The sequence below is a fragment of the Bombus fervidus genome, chromosome 9 (genome assembly GCF_041682495.2).
Source record: "Bombus fervidus isolate BK054 chromosome 9, iyBomFerv1, whole genome shotgun sequence".
Classification (NCBI taxonomy): Eukaryota; Metazoa; Arthropoda; class Insecta; order Hymenoptera; family Apidae; genus Bombus; species Bombus fervidus.
Window position 1 is genome coordinate 5,157,932 of NC_091525.1, and position 12,827 is coordinate 5,170,758.

The window sequence follows — 12,827 nt, forward strand, 5'->3', positions numbered from 1 at the left end:
AACTTTTTCTCCCGAGTCACATTTTTCTTTCTGTCACAGTTATTTAGCATTTAAAGAAAAAGATATTCATTGGGAAAATAAATGAAAACTAAGAAAGAACAAACAAGAATATTTTATATTTTCATATTTTTTTCGATAGTTTTATATTTTTATACCTTACATGAGAAATAATACGAGTAAAACGAGTAAATTAAAAGATTTAAAAAAATTTGGTTCTTTCTACTTGAGATAGGCATACTCTTGTAATATTTATTTTTAAGAGTATGGAATTACACTCTTAGATAATTTCTTTGTGAAACAAGTAATGCAAAAGTAAGAATTTTGAAATTTATAAAAAATATATATAGTATTATGAACAATATTTATAATATTTGTTGTACACAAATATAATGTACTTCAGAGCAATATAGGTCAAAAGTACCATTACTTTTTTAAGGATGTATATTCGTATATACATAGATACATTACTGATCGTACCGGAACCTTGTGCTACTTATTAGAAATTGATACGAAATACGTTTTGCATTTCTTATTTATAGTTTGCTTTAAATTGAACGAAAATTTGATTAGAAAATGTTACAAGCGCTTTTCCGTTTATGATTTTGATGGTATTCAGCGCAAAATACTCCGAATTTTGTAAAGTACTGAGCGACATCTAAGATGTATGCTATATATGTATATATAGTAAGATGAACGTGTAACGAAAACTTTTTTACGTTTACATTGTTGAATTAATAACTAATAAATATTGAATGATCAATGGCAATTTCTTCACAAGCGATACGGCTACCAATATTAATATCTATGAAAAACGTTTTTTTTGGTACAAACAATTGCAATAAGAGATACATTATGACAACTTGTACAAAGCTTGAGAAAGTTTTGGAAAGACTCGAAAAAAATCCTTTTTTTGAGAAATATGCTAATAAAATAGCGAAATTTCAACAAACTAGTCCAGAAGAGTTCTTACAGCGTGTCGAAAATGAAGAAAAGAAGATTCAAGGAAGGAAAGGTATAATAACCTATATAATATTTTGCAAATACTTAATATCTGTTATTATTAATGTATTAAATGAAAATCGATATACTTTTTTTATTATATATATATGTTATTCGTTTATTATTATTTAAATATAGAAAATATAAAAATATAGAAAAAATATGTGAGTGATATAATAATACACTACTTAATTGTTTTTACTTTTTAATAATTATTCATAAATAAGTACTATATGTTGCTTTTTTTGATATATATATATATATATCAATATATATATATATTGTTAAATTAAAGAGAAACAGGAAGACGAGTATAAGTACTATCAAAGTCAAGCAAAACCATATTTGAAACAGAACAAGCAACCCGAGCAAGCTCAGTTAAATACTATAATGAAAGTTGATATGATTCAGGATAAGTCAAAGGATGAGATTGTAAAAATTTGGAAAGATTATCATAAAGATAAAGATTACATATGTGGAATATTAACACCAGAGCAATTTGATAAAATGTTCGAACGTGGCAAGCATCATACAACATTTTTGTTGCCATTACCTAGGAAACAAGGATATGAGTTTATTGTTAGTCAATTCTATGGACTAGAAATCCATATGACACCACTTTTGTGGTATCAAGCGCATAAAGAAAATGCACCAGAATGTCTAACTTTGGTTCATTATACAGAATTAATAAATGATAAAGGAATTATTCTTATGCGCGGTGAATTTGATAAAAAATGCATTAACGTGCAAGAAGCACAGTGTTTAGTGAATGAATTACAATTATATTATTGTACAGATAATACAAAGAGATTACAACTATTGGAAACTTTTACTAATAAGCCTGATGAATTTAAGTATATGGATCTTGTAGCACAGTTAGAATCAATACAATTGGAATTACAATAATTGAATATTTGCATATAAAATTTATTGTAATTATATTTTATTTGATACTGTGGATATACAGAATTTGTATATAGTGCTCTGAAAATAAATGATGAAGTAAAATATTTATATTGAGTTATTTATTAACTACAATTACAACTATACTTGATTTTCAGATGTTTTATATCTTATGCATTTGCATTGTTTTGAATAGTTCTAATATATATTAATTTTAATTTTAGTTACAGTCCATCTGTCAAGATCTTGTCATATTCAGTCTTTATGGATGTTTCCATTCGTAATGACAAGAACACAACCATGGAATTATGTTCAAAAAAGGAATTTTAGTGATCATGCAATGAAAAGCATATATATTACTACACCTATATTTTATGTTAATGCTGGTATGTTATTATAAACATAGAAGAATTTGTTTTATAAATGCATAGAAATATACATTATGACAGTCAATATTAAAACATTGATTTGTTACTTTTCCTTAGGACCACATATAGGACATCTTTATACAGCACTTTTGGCAGATACCATAGCTAGATTCAATGCTATGCTAGGACATTCTGTGTTTTTATGTACAGGTACAGATGAACATGGCATGAAAGTTCAGAAAGCTGCAAGTAATATGACTTTACCTATTCCTGAATATTGTACTCAGGTTTCATGTCAATTTCGAGAAATGTGTGATGTGTTTGATGTTGAATATTCAAAGTTTATTAGAACAACTGAAGAACGACATCAAGAAGCAGTTCTTGACTTTTGGGTTATTAAACTTATAAAGTGTTAATCAATAAGATTGTATACAGAAATACATGGTTAAAATTTTGCAGAATCGTTTAGAAAAAAATGGATATATTTTTCAAGGAAAATATTCTGGTTGGTATAATGTATCAGAAGAAGCATTTGTCCCAGATAAAGATGTAGTAAAAAAGAATTCTGAAAATATTAATGAAGCATATACGGAATCAGGGGATGTATTAGAATGGATGGAGGAAGAGTGTTATAAATTTCGATTGTCTTGTTTTAAAGATGAATTAAAACATTGGTTGAAAAATGGTATATATACAATTCGATTTAACAAATTTGGTTTAATTAAAAGAAATTGCAGTTTTAATGGTTGAAATTATATTTAGCAAATGTAATAGAACCGGAAATATATCGCACGAGCTTGATTCCGTGGATAGACAATTTAGAAGATTTAAGTATTTCTAGACCTATCAAGAGAGTGTCTTGGGCAATTCCTACTCCTTCTGATGAATCTCATACAGTATATGTATGGCTGGATGCATTAGTCAATTATTTAACTTCAGTGGGATATCCAGATGATTCATTTAGAAAATTTTGGCCACCAACTGTACAAGTAAATGTCTTTACTTCGTTCTAATATAGAATAGTACTTAAAATTGAGAATGTCACTATACAAATCTAAGAATATTGCTAAATTAGGTTATAGGAAAGGATATATTAAAATTTCATGGTATATATTGGCCAGCATTTTTAATGGCTGCTGGTCTTGAATTACCAAAAAAACTTATATGTCATGGACATTGGGTTGTTAAAGATAAAAAGATGTCAAAATCCAAAGGAAATGTAATATCACCTTTTGAAGCAATGCATGATTTTACACAAGATGGTCTAAGATATTTTCTCTTACGACAAGCAGTGCTGCACTCAGATGCAAGTAAGACAAAGAATGTGTGGTATGTGTTTCAAATATTGCCCTTTCTTTATTTTCTAATATCTTATTTCTTCCCTATAGATTATAACAATTTAACAATTCAGAATGTATTAAATTCTGAGCTAGCCGATACACTAGGTAATTTAGTTAATCGTTGTTTTGGTAAAAGTATTAATCCAGACGCAATAATATATAACTCAGCTGAATATACAAATATTTTAAAATCCGAGATAGCTCGTAAAAATATAGCAGCTTTGGAAGAATTAAGTGAAAAAGCTAAGGAATATTATGAGAAATATAATTTGTATTACACAGTGGATATTGTGATGAATATGTTGCGCAGTGCTAATCAAATGTTTGAACATCATCGGCCATGGGAATTAAGCAAAGCTAAAGACCCCGATTCTGTAAAGCAACTTGAAGCTGTGATCTCTTTAGCTTTGGAAAATTTACGAGTAGCTGCTTTAGTATTGTATCCCATTATACCAAAGTCAGCTTCTAATCTTCTTGATGTTCTTCAAGTTTCAAAAAGCAATCGTACTTGGGAAGATACAAAACCGATTCACTTAACAAATGCTTCGAATGAAACAAGACACGTTTTGACGCAGAATATATTATTTTTTAAAAAAATAAAAAATTGAGAAAACATTGAATATTTGAATTATTAATAAACAGGTAGGATGATAAGGATGTAATAAAATATTGCAAATTTAATATTCGCGTGGAAGTCTTACGTTAATATATTTACAGAGAACGGTCATTCAGATATATCATTAGTATACATCGACTTCGTGCACGTATCATTCCGACAGAAAAAACGTAGGATTTCTGTATTTTTTTTATCTTATTACGATACCCTAACTGTAGTCTCTCTTTTGTCGGAATGCAGTACACATTGCAAATCGCTGATATAGATGATGGAAGAGACTCAATGAGCGTCGGTTGCATATTGCAAGGATTTTTTTCGTTTAGATAAGTGACGCAGAGTTGAGATTCGACGGGTTGCGCAACAGTTTCGCCACACGTTAGCACCTAAACGAAATATCGCTTACAATGCAAAAATACGTGGATCGCGTGTTGGTGTCCCGTCAAATAGAAAAATAAATAAATGACTATTTACAAGATGGAAAATGAATCTGTGCGGATTCCACCGCGATCCTAGTACTAATATGTATAAGCTACGATTCGATAGACGTTACTATTAGTACTTCAATGTAACATCCAGCTTCACATCGTAGATGCGCTATTAACATGATTTTATAATTACAATTGCTTTATGAGAATGTTACCTAAATACTAGTTTCGAATTTCTCTACCCACGAATTTTAATCCTTATTTTTTTTTTTTTGTTCTTTTTTACTTTTAAATTGATATCCTCCTGTTCGATTGTTTTTTTTTTTTTTTTTTTTTGATAATTCGTGTTTATTCCTTTTAGTGTAAGAGCAGATTATGTCTCACGGATATGTTTTGAACTACCTTTTGGTGATTGTCTTTAAGTAAATATTTTTTCTTAACCGTCCATTTATATCGATAAATTCTTTTCCCCTTTCACCATGGATGAAAGAAAAATATTCAGCAAAAAAAAATCCACATGTAACCTTTTTCTGTTTAGGGTGAGAGGGGAAAGGAAAAGAAAGGAAACGTACTGTTACTTGATGACTGTTGCTCATGGCGATAAAATGTATATTATTTCGAGATATTTTATGCGTAAAGTACGTGGTTTAAATCTGGTTGTTTGTTGCAGATAATACGAGAAATATGTGGAATATCTGTCGTGGAGAACTTGATAACTCAACGAATTCGATATCTCGAAAAGCATTTGCAGATTTTGTAATACATTTTCTGTATAATAAAACGGTAAAGTTTAACGTTGAAGTTGACAATGACGGTTACGATTACTGTTCTAGGTGGTTGCAAATTTTATTCCACCCGTTACCATTATGGGAACTTGAAAAATTACAGTGGCTATAAAAAGTATTTGTACACCATTGTATCTATTATAGCATTTACATACTAATCAATTAGGTTTAGGTATATTAAATTTTGTGTCATTTAATAGTACTTTCATATGACTAAAAAAAAAAAAAAAAAAAAAAAAATGATACTGTGAAAATAAAAATGAAAAATAAAGGTATGTATAAATACTTTTTGTAACTACTATATATGGATATGTTCATGTAACGCTCTTCGATTCGACCGAAAAATTCGTACCAAGAACGTAGAGTGCTACGCGCAAGACTGACGACAGGAGGGATGTAATATTTCCGATATGATTTTATTAACATGTTGATTGCCACGATGGTTATCGACGATACATATTACCAAATTTTTTCGAATGATTAAAATAAGATTAAAGAGCAAAATATATAAAATTCGCGTGGCAGTCAACGTGTTACGTGTTATTAATAAAATCACTTACATAGGATCAATGATCGCGATGGAAAATCTTTTAACTGTATTTAAATTCGCGAAATGCGCGGGAAGGCGAAATGCGCGCTTTTATGCGCTGAAGCGCAATATTCGTTCGATAGGAAGATCGATAAATCTGAAGGGAGAAATTCGAGTCTGATTATATCGCACTGACGATAGTATCGCGATGTCTTTGCGCCATCATTCCGACTTGACAACTGTCCGCGCTTGATCTTGGACTAATATTACATTCGATCATAGACCCGTTTCGTTTTTGCACAACCACGGATCGAAATTCTCCGCATTCGCTAGTCGACGGTTGGTTTCCTCGGGCTCGCGCACCTTTTGTAAGAATTCTTTTGAACGCTTCTCGAAACTCTGTGTTAAAGATGCTGTAGATGATCGGATTGAAGGCCGAGTTGCTGTAGCCGAGCCAAGTGAGTACCTGTTACATTTCAAACTCTGTTTCTTGTTTTCTTTTTCACATCTTTTTTATGATCATAATACAGTCGAACTTCGATCGAGTCTCTATAATTCGAAAACTTTTATAAGATTTTAATTCTTTAATTCTTCGCTTGAGATACAAGTTACTGAAGTTCGATTGTATTAGCTTAAGAGTCGTTTAAAAATGCTTTAATTAGTATAAATAGTGAACGTTCAGATAAAAGATGTTTTTGAAAAATATTTTTATGATGGCGTGGTTTAATCCAATAAGGACCATGTAACGAAATAATTAAGACATTATTACAAAACATAAATAAAATGAGTTATTCTTTTTAGTTTTAAGAATGTATTAGAGTAGTAGGTATATTACAGAAGTCCATACACAAATCGAAACTGAACAAAAATAGTTTACCATATACTACCATATATATAAAATACTTGAATTTCTTCAAATTTCATAAAATTGCGGGATCTAAATGTCTAAAAAGATATTACGTATGTTATCTTAATAAATTTTTGGTCCTTAGTGAGTTAATGAGAAATAGCAGAAGAAGCAGATATTCATTTTTTAAAAATAATGATTAAAAAATCCATTCGAGTACGGTTCTGTGCATATCTGTTTTCTTTCAAAACGATATCTTGTGAGAAAAGAAAGAGACATATTCATACTTGGAATGCTCGGACTGATATGCAGGTCTTGCAATATGAAGCGACGATATTTACGCAGAAAAAGGGTACCCAGCATATTAAGAAAACACCCATAATTACACCCACTGTTATAGCGGCTTTATGATCAGACACATGATAAGGACTTGTCGGCTTCGTTTTTGTTTGCGGCTTTGGTGGTTTGTTGCGAGTACTTTTCGCACGAAAACTCTTGGCCATTGAGGTATCCGGCAGTTTCGTTACTGCACGGATGCTTTTTACGTGTTTTTGTGCGTAGCAATAGAGCCTAGAAATACCAAATCATATCATAAGGGAGAACATCTTTGAATGGTATATCTCGATAATTTATAATTAACGGATTTTAAGTTTTGTTTTTAATTATTTTATATGGGAAAAAATTGTAATATCTTAGAAAGTTCGTGATATTAGTTTATTATATTTGCAGGGAAGGAACATTATAAATTTCTTATTTCTTCCAAGGAAGTTATTTTAAAATTCAACACATACCCAATCAATCTTATGTTACTGAAATTGTCTTTTTATTGTATTTTGGAGCCAAAAATTTTCTTTCATATTACAATAGTTTAAATTTAAATTTAAAACTCACAAGATATCACGTCTTTTCCCTCTGATCATCATTTGTCTAATTGTACAAGTAAATTTTCTCAAAATTATTTCGAACTTACCTGCAATAAATTCCCAGCATTACGATGCAGGGCACGTAAAAAGATATAGAAGAGGAAACTATCGCGTAGGTGAGTGTAAGGTCTAAGGCGCACGTAGGATGTTCCTGAAAGATAAAACGATCGAAGAGTAGGCGCGCAGTTATTTAAACAAAGGATCATCCTTTTTTATATATCATACCAGATATACAGATTTTTAACGAGCAAAAAATAAATTACTAAACTGTCTTGCTTCTCAATAACTGTAAAAAATAGGAAATTTCGATAACCTATTTTCTGTAAATTCTAGAAATTCTAAACGGTTTAAATCGATACTATCTTAATCGATTTACTATACATAGCACTGTTACTTACTTATAACATTAATGGCTTATTGATACGAATCAAGAAGCAGACAGAATTCATGCGATAACGTAATATTTATCGTACGTACCTCTTTACCATCGTCATACATTACGGGCTCATCTGCTCGGTGAAGGCCTAGGCTGATCGGCACGAAGGATATGAGTCCTGCGAGCAACCATACGATAGCGATTCCAGCAACCGCGACTCTTCTTGTCACCCAACGACCGTATCTGACCGCGAAACGGTAAGTGAACGTTGTTTAAATCATCGAGGAGTGATATAATATTTAAACGGTTAAACATAACAAAGAATATTTACCTAAGCGGATCCTTTATGTGTATGTAACGATCGAGAGATATTGCGCAAAGATTCAGAATAGAGGCAGTGCTGCACATAACGTCAAAAGCGATCCAGGTGTCGCAGAATCGCGGTCCAAATACCCAATAGCCGAGGAGATCATTCACCCCGGCAAATGTCATAACCAGACAACCGACAAACAGGTCGGCGATAGCGAGGGAGGCCAGGAATAAATTTCCTATTCTCCGTAAACCGCGGTCCGTGTAAATTGCCACGCAGACTAAAATGTTGCCCGCCACGGATAAGAATATCAAGACCAGAAAGAGAAATCCTGAAAGAATGGGTCGAAGAAACTAGACTAGCGGAGAATCGATGGTGTTTACTCGAACAGTATCACTCACCCCTCGAAGAGCTGAGTCGAGGTGCATCTAATGTATGATGGTATCGGACGCTTTGTTTTTACCATACAAAAGCAACAAAAGGGAGATTCATAAATGCTTGATATAGAAACGATCCGATGATATTTCATTTTTGCGAAAAGTAAGCGAGAAAGATAAAAAATAAACAAATTGTAATTGATGCGGGAGAAAATACGAAAGGCGTGAAAAAACAACGGAACAGAAGACAGTAAGAGATGGAGCAGAGGATGAAACAGGAAAGGGAACAGAGGGATACATCTAGCGAGCTTAGATCAAAGTTTTCGAGTGAAGGGCCTCCCAGAGGGTTGTCTTCGAGGGGCGAGTCGCGATCGATCAAATGGGAAGTTTAGCGAACCAACTAGAAGCACCGACAACAGCGAGAAACTGTCTTCAGGCAGATCTTCTTCCCCGTCTGTCAGGTTGTTCTGTAAACAGGCAAAGACATTTTCCATGTACATTAAATCTTGCGTTATAATTTGTAAATTATAACGATATACAAAACGATTTTTTTCAATTTTAATGTATATCCAGACAGTTTTACGACCTAACAATCAAATTTTGTCTTTTAACGATCGCTAAACTTGTTATCTATCTGTTGTTTTGTTAAACTAAAATTGTTCAGCAGATGAATACACGCATAGAATATAGATATTGATGAAGTTTGGTTAAATTCTGCGGTCGAATTACACCATGTATAATGTTAATAGGTAAAAAATATTTCCTTGGAGAATTATATGGAAGGCGTAAAAGCAGTTCTTCCCTATTTTCTTACTACTTCTTACCCTCACATCTTTTTCTTCATATACGCTGGGATAGAAAGTCTCTTGCCCATCTAAAAATGTAGCATGGGTTTCTGACTGAAAATGGCATACTGTGGCGCGCACGTACACGCCGCGCCGCTACTTCTATTTTCTCTTTATATTTTCCCGATATTTCACGCCAAAGCTGTAGATACACCGGGAATACTTTCGAGATTCGTATTCACGGAAAATCGATACTACAGACGGATCAAGATGACGTTGGGTTTACAGGCTCTTTACTTCTGCTTGAACGCGTTGTCTGTCAAGCCGTCCTATCTCATCTCGAAGACACATAAAAATATCGTGAGATGAAGGGTGTCAGGGTAAAGCCTCTACTACGTAGGTATATATCTCTATGAATAGTCTGTCGGTAACATTTCTAGAAGTTCACTTTCTTCTTATTAACATACGTTAATGAGCTACACTCCGATCATTCCTCTCATTTTCTACCACGTAAATATTTTGATCGCGTGTTTAGGCGAAATTCGACATTTGAATTCAACTTTCTCCATCTTTAGGTTTTATGTTTCTTTTCTATTCGAACTTTCATACCGGTTTTTGTAATTCTTTTCTCAAATAAAGTCATCGTCAATTGTTAATTAGTATTCATACTTATTCATTTAACATCGAATAAGTAATCAATGGATTAGATCTCTAACATTACGATGTACAATATTATGGTAGTTTCTTTGATATTACGATATGTAATATTACAACGACATCATATTTAATGTTTGAGGCTAATATTTAATATTTTTTACGGATAAAACCGGCGTTCTATTTCATATTGATGATCACGGGGAAAAGATACGATAAGTTACATTTTTCACGCGAGAAACATTTTTAAATCCATCACCTTGTCAAACCAATGATATATTACCAAAACTGTTTATTAAATTTCGTTACGCGGGTATTTTGAAAAATATTAACATGGAAAATATCATTTGTTACATTTTAAATATTAAGAACGTTGTTAGTTTCTCCACGAAACTTCATGAATTTGTCATCTGTTGCTGGAAGATTCATATTTTTGGATCGAATATCTTTTTTTTAATCACGTTATATTAAAGTACGCTCTTGTAACCACCAAACAACATCAAACAACAACAAAATCGGAAAGTCAACGAAATTGTACTTGTTGTATGTATTGTTCTCCTGTAATCTCGATACAGCAATGATTCTTAACGCTGTCACTCGATTTTTTCCGTTCTTTGACGTCGACCGAGTAGTATTTAACCGCTATACTAGAAATTCCCGTAGTCCGCCCTCGCTTTTAAGGCGCTCGTATTTTTTCTCCACTGTCCTGTTGGAAAAAACCTCCGCACCGCTTGTATGCAGGTGCATTGATTTTCTGGACGTAGTGTAACGCATGCATATGCAAAGGGAAACATTTCATTGCGGTGATAGACTGCTCTCGCCCTTTTTTTAGACTTATTACTTAATTAAAAAGATAGACGCCATCAACAAAGCAAATTGTTACTCACGTTTACTTTATACGTGAAACAAAATTGCCTTCGCGACACTCGAGATCGTATTCAGATACTTTTAACGTAATGCAGCAGAGCTTCCACTTAAGCCGACTTTTATTTATATTAGTTACGCGTTACATCTGTCGCGGAGATAATTAAAGAGGCTCTCGTCGGAATTACGTCTTTATCTGCTTGTTAGCTTTTTCACATTTTCTACTTCGTTTGCGTTCCCATCGAACGTGTACGTAACGACTATTACACTTTACGCTTTATTTGATTAACCCGTTAACCGGGTCGTTTCTTGTTTGGAAATTTCTCTGATCACGAAATTAATAGCTAATAAAGTCGGAACAACTTTAGTTGAGTCGGCTTTAGGTTTTGTAAATTTACATACGATATGATCTGTCTTTAAAAACTGGCTTCTTCTGGCAAAACTCTGTTGTTTCACTTCCGATGAAGTAGATCTTTACGTTTTAATTTGAGGAACATTTTTCATCCATATCAAATCGTTGAAAAAAATAGAGCAAAGTATCTATCTGCTTAAAATCTTTGCTATAATATTCAGTTGGAAATTAAATTAAACATAGATATGTTGTAAAGTTGTTTGAAGCATCATACATAGAAATAATTTATAAATGAAAGTGCCTGTTGCGAGTAACTTAAAGATCGGTTCATTGGTCTTTTTGATCTCAAACCAACAAAATATAACGTATTTATGAATTTTATATTTTTTATATAACGATTATGCGGTTTGAGCGTTAAAGAATTAATAGAAACGAAACGTCGCACGGCAAGTGAAAAATATCCGAGCAAAAATATTATTATGCCCAAGAGATTATCAATTCGTGTGACGAGGTGACTGATCTTTCTTGTTTAACACGTTAAAATTCTGTTAAACATTCCCTCTTTTTTTGTTTGGCTGCCAAAGAAAGGTGTTTACTCTTATAGAAAGGGAAAAAACTGTTTCATAAATATCAATTTTTTTGATAAGCTGTCGGAGTCCTCCCTTTTCTCGTTTTATGCGAACTTTGCCTCGTTTATTTCAGCGACGTACAGAATTTACGTAGCTGTAGAGAAATAAAAGAACTATTCATTTTCAGGCGGCATTTTGACGCGTAAATGCGCGTTTGGTAAAAGTACGTAACGCTCACGTTGAAAAAAAAATAGAGGCGAAAGAAACAAATATTATGAACTTACGTATCAAAGAAGGTATGTGAGATTCAATTGACGACGAGAGAAATATTTGAAAGAATGGAGAAATTGCAAGTTTTCGAGATTTACGATTCCTTGATCTTCCATCGCCGAGGATTAATTGTTCACCCCATTGAATTTCCGACATCCAGCTTGGCCTTGCGAAGTTACGAACCGTGTTCCTCAAATAATCTCAAAGAGAAATCTCGGCGAATTGGATCGTTCCGTTGTTTTTCGAGAGTGAAAGAGAAGATGAAAAAGTTTGACAAAACACGGTGACGTCTCATCAGGATTTCAACGTTTCGCAACGAAAGTTAGGCGAGTTTACGTAACTAGTGGGCAATTTTAGATATATACGCAACCGTATGAAAGTATATTAGTCGATTAGTTGATTTGTATTAAAAATATTTGAATCAAATATTTTTGATCAAAAAGGATACAATTATTAATTAGATGCAGCATTTATTATCTCTTTATGGAAACAGCTATTAATAAACATCGTAACAGTATCTTCCACTATATGTGTA

At 32.6% G+C, this 12,827-nt stretch overlaps 2 protein-coding genes across 5 annotated transcripts in view; one reads left to right on the forward strand and one right to left on the reverse strand.

Moving 5' to 3' along the window:
* The first annotated feature begins 444 nt into the window (after positions 1-444).
* Positions 445-5,483, forward strand: Metrs-m (Methionyl-tRNA synthetase, mitochondrial). The gene is made up of 7 exons (XM_072009756.1): positions 445-1,012; positions 2,127-2,288; positions 2,388-2,662; positions 2,730-2,955; positions 3,033-3,259; positions 3,346-3,580; positions 3,659-5,483. Exons 1-7 carry the CDS (start codon positions 760-762, stop codon positions 4,216-4,218), a joined length of 1,938 nt encoding a protein of 645 aa, XP_071865857.1. The 5' UTR covers positions 445-759; the 3' UTR covers positions 4,219-5,483.
* Positions 5,484-5,933: 450 nt separating this feature from the next.
* Positions 5,934-12,827, reverse strand: part of Dop1 (dopamine receptor, D1) — a 56,354-nt gene continuing 49,460 nt past the window's right edge. For 2 of the 4 annotated variants that reach the window (XM_072009838.1, XM_072009837.1), the window contains exons 2-7: positions 9,196-9,265; positions 8,443-8,752; positions 8,213-8,354; positions 7,783-7,886; positions 7,100-7,382; positions 5,934-6,431 (exon numbers count right to left, since the gene is read on the reverse strand). In XM_072009838.1, the coding sequence (XP_071865939.1) occupies positions 6,147-6,431; positions 7,100-7,382; positions 7,783-7,886; positions 8,213-8,354; positions 8,443-8,752; positions 9,196-9,265 (1,194 nt within the window). In that variant the 3' untranslated portion in view covers positions 5,934-6,146. Of the gene's footprint in view, positions 6,432-7,099; positions 7,383-7,782; positions 7,887-8,212; positions 8,355-8,442; positions 8,753-8,822; positions 9,094-9,195; positions 9,266-9,622; positions 9,687-12,827 lie in introns of those variants that run through there. The other 2 variants (XM_072009840.1, XM_072009839.1) reach the window with 2 other exon arrangements.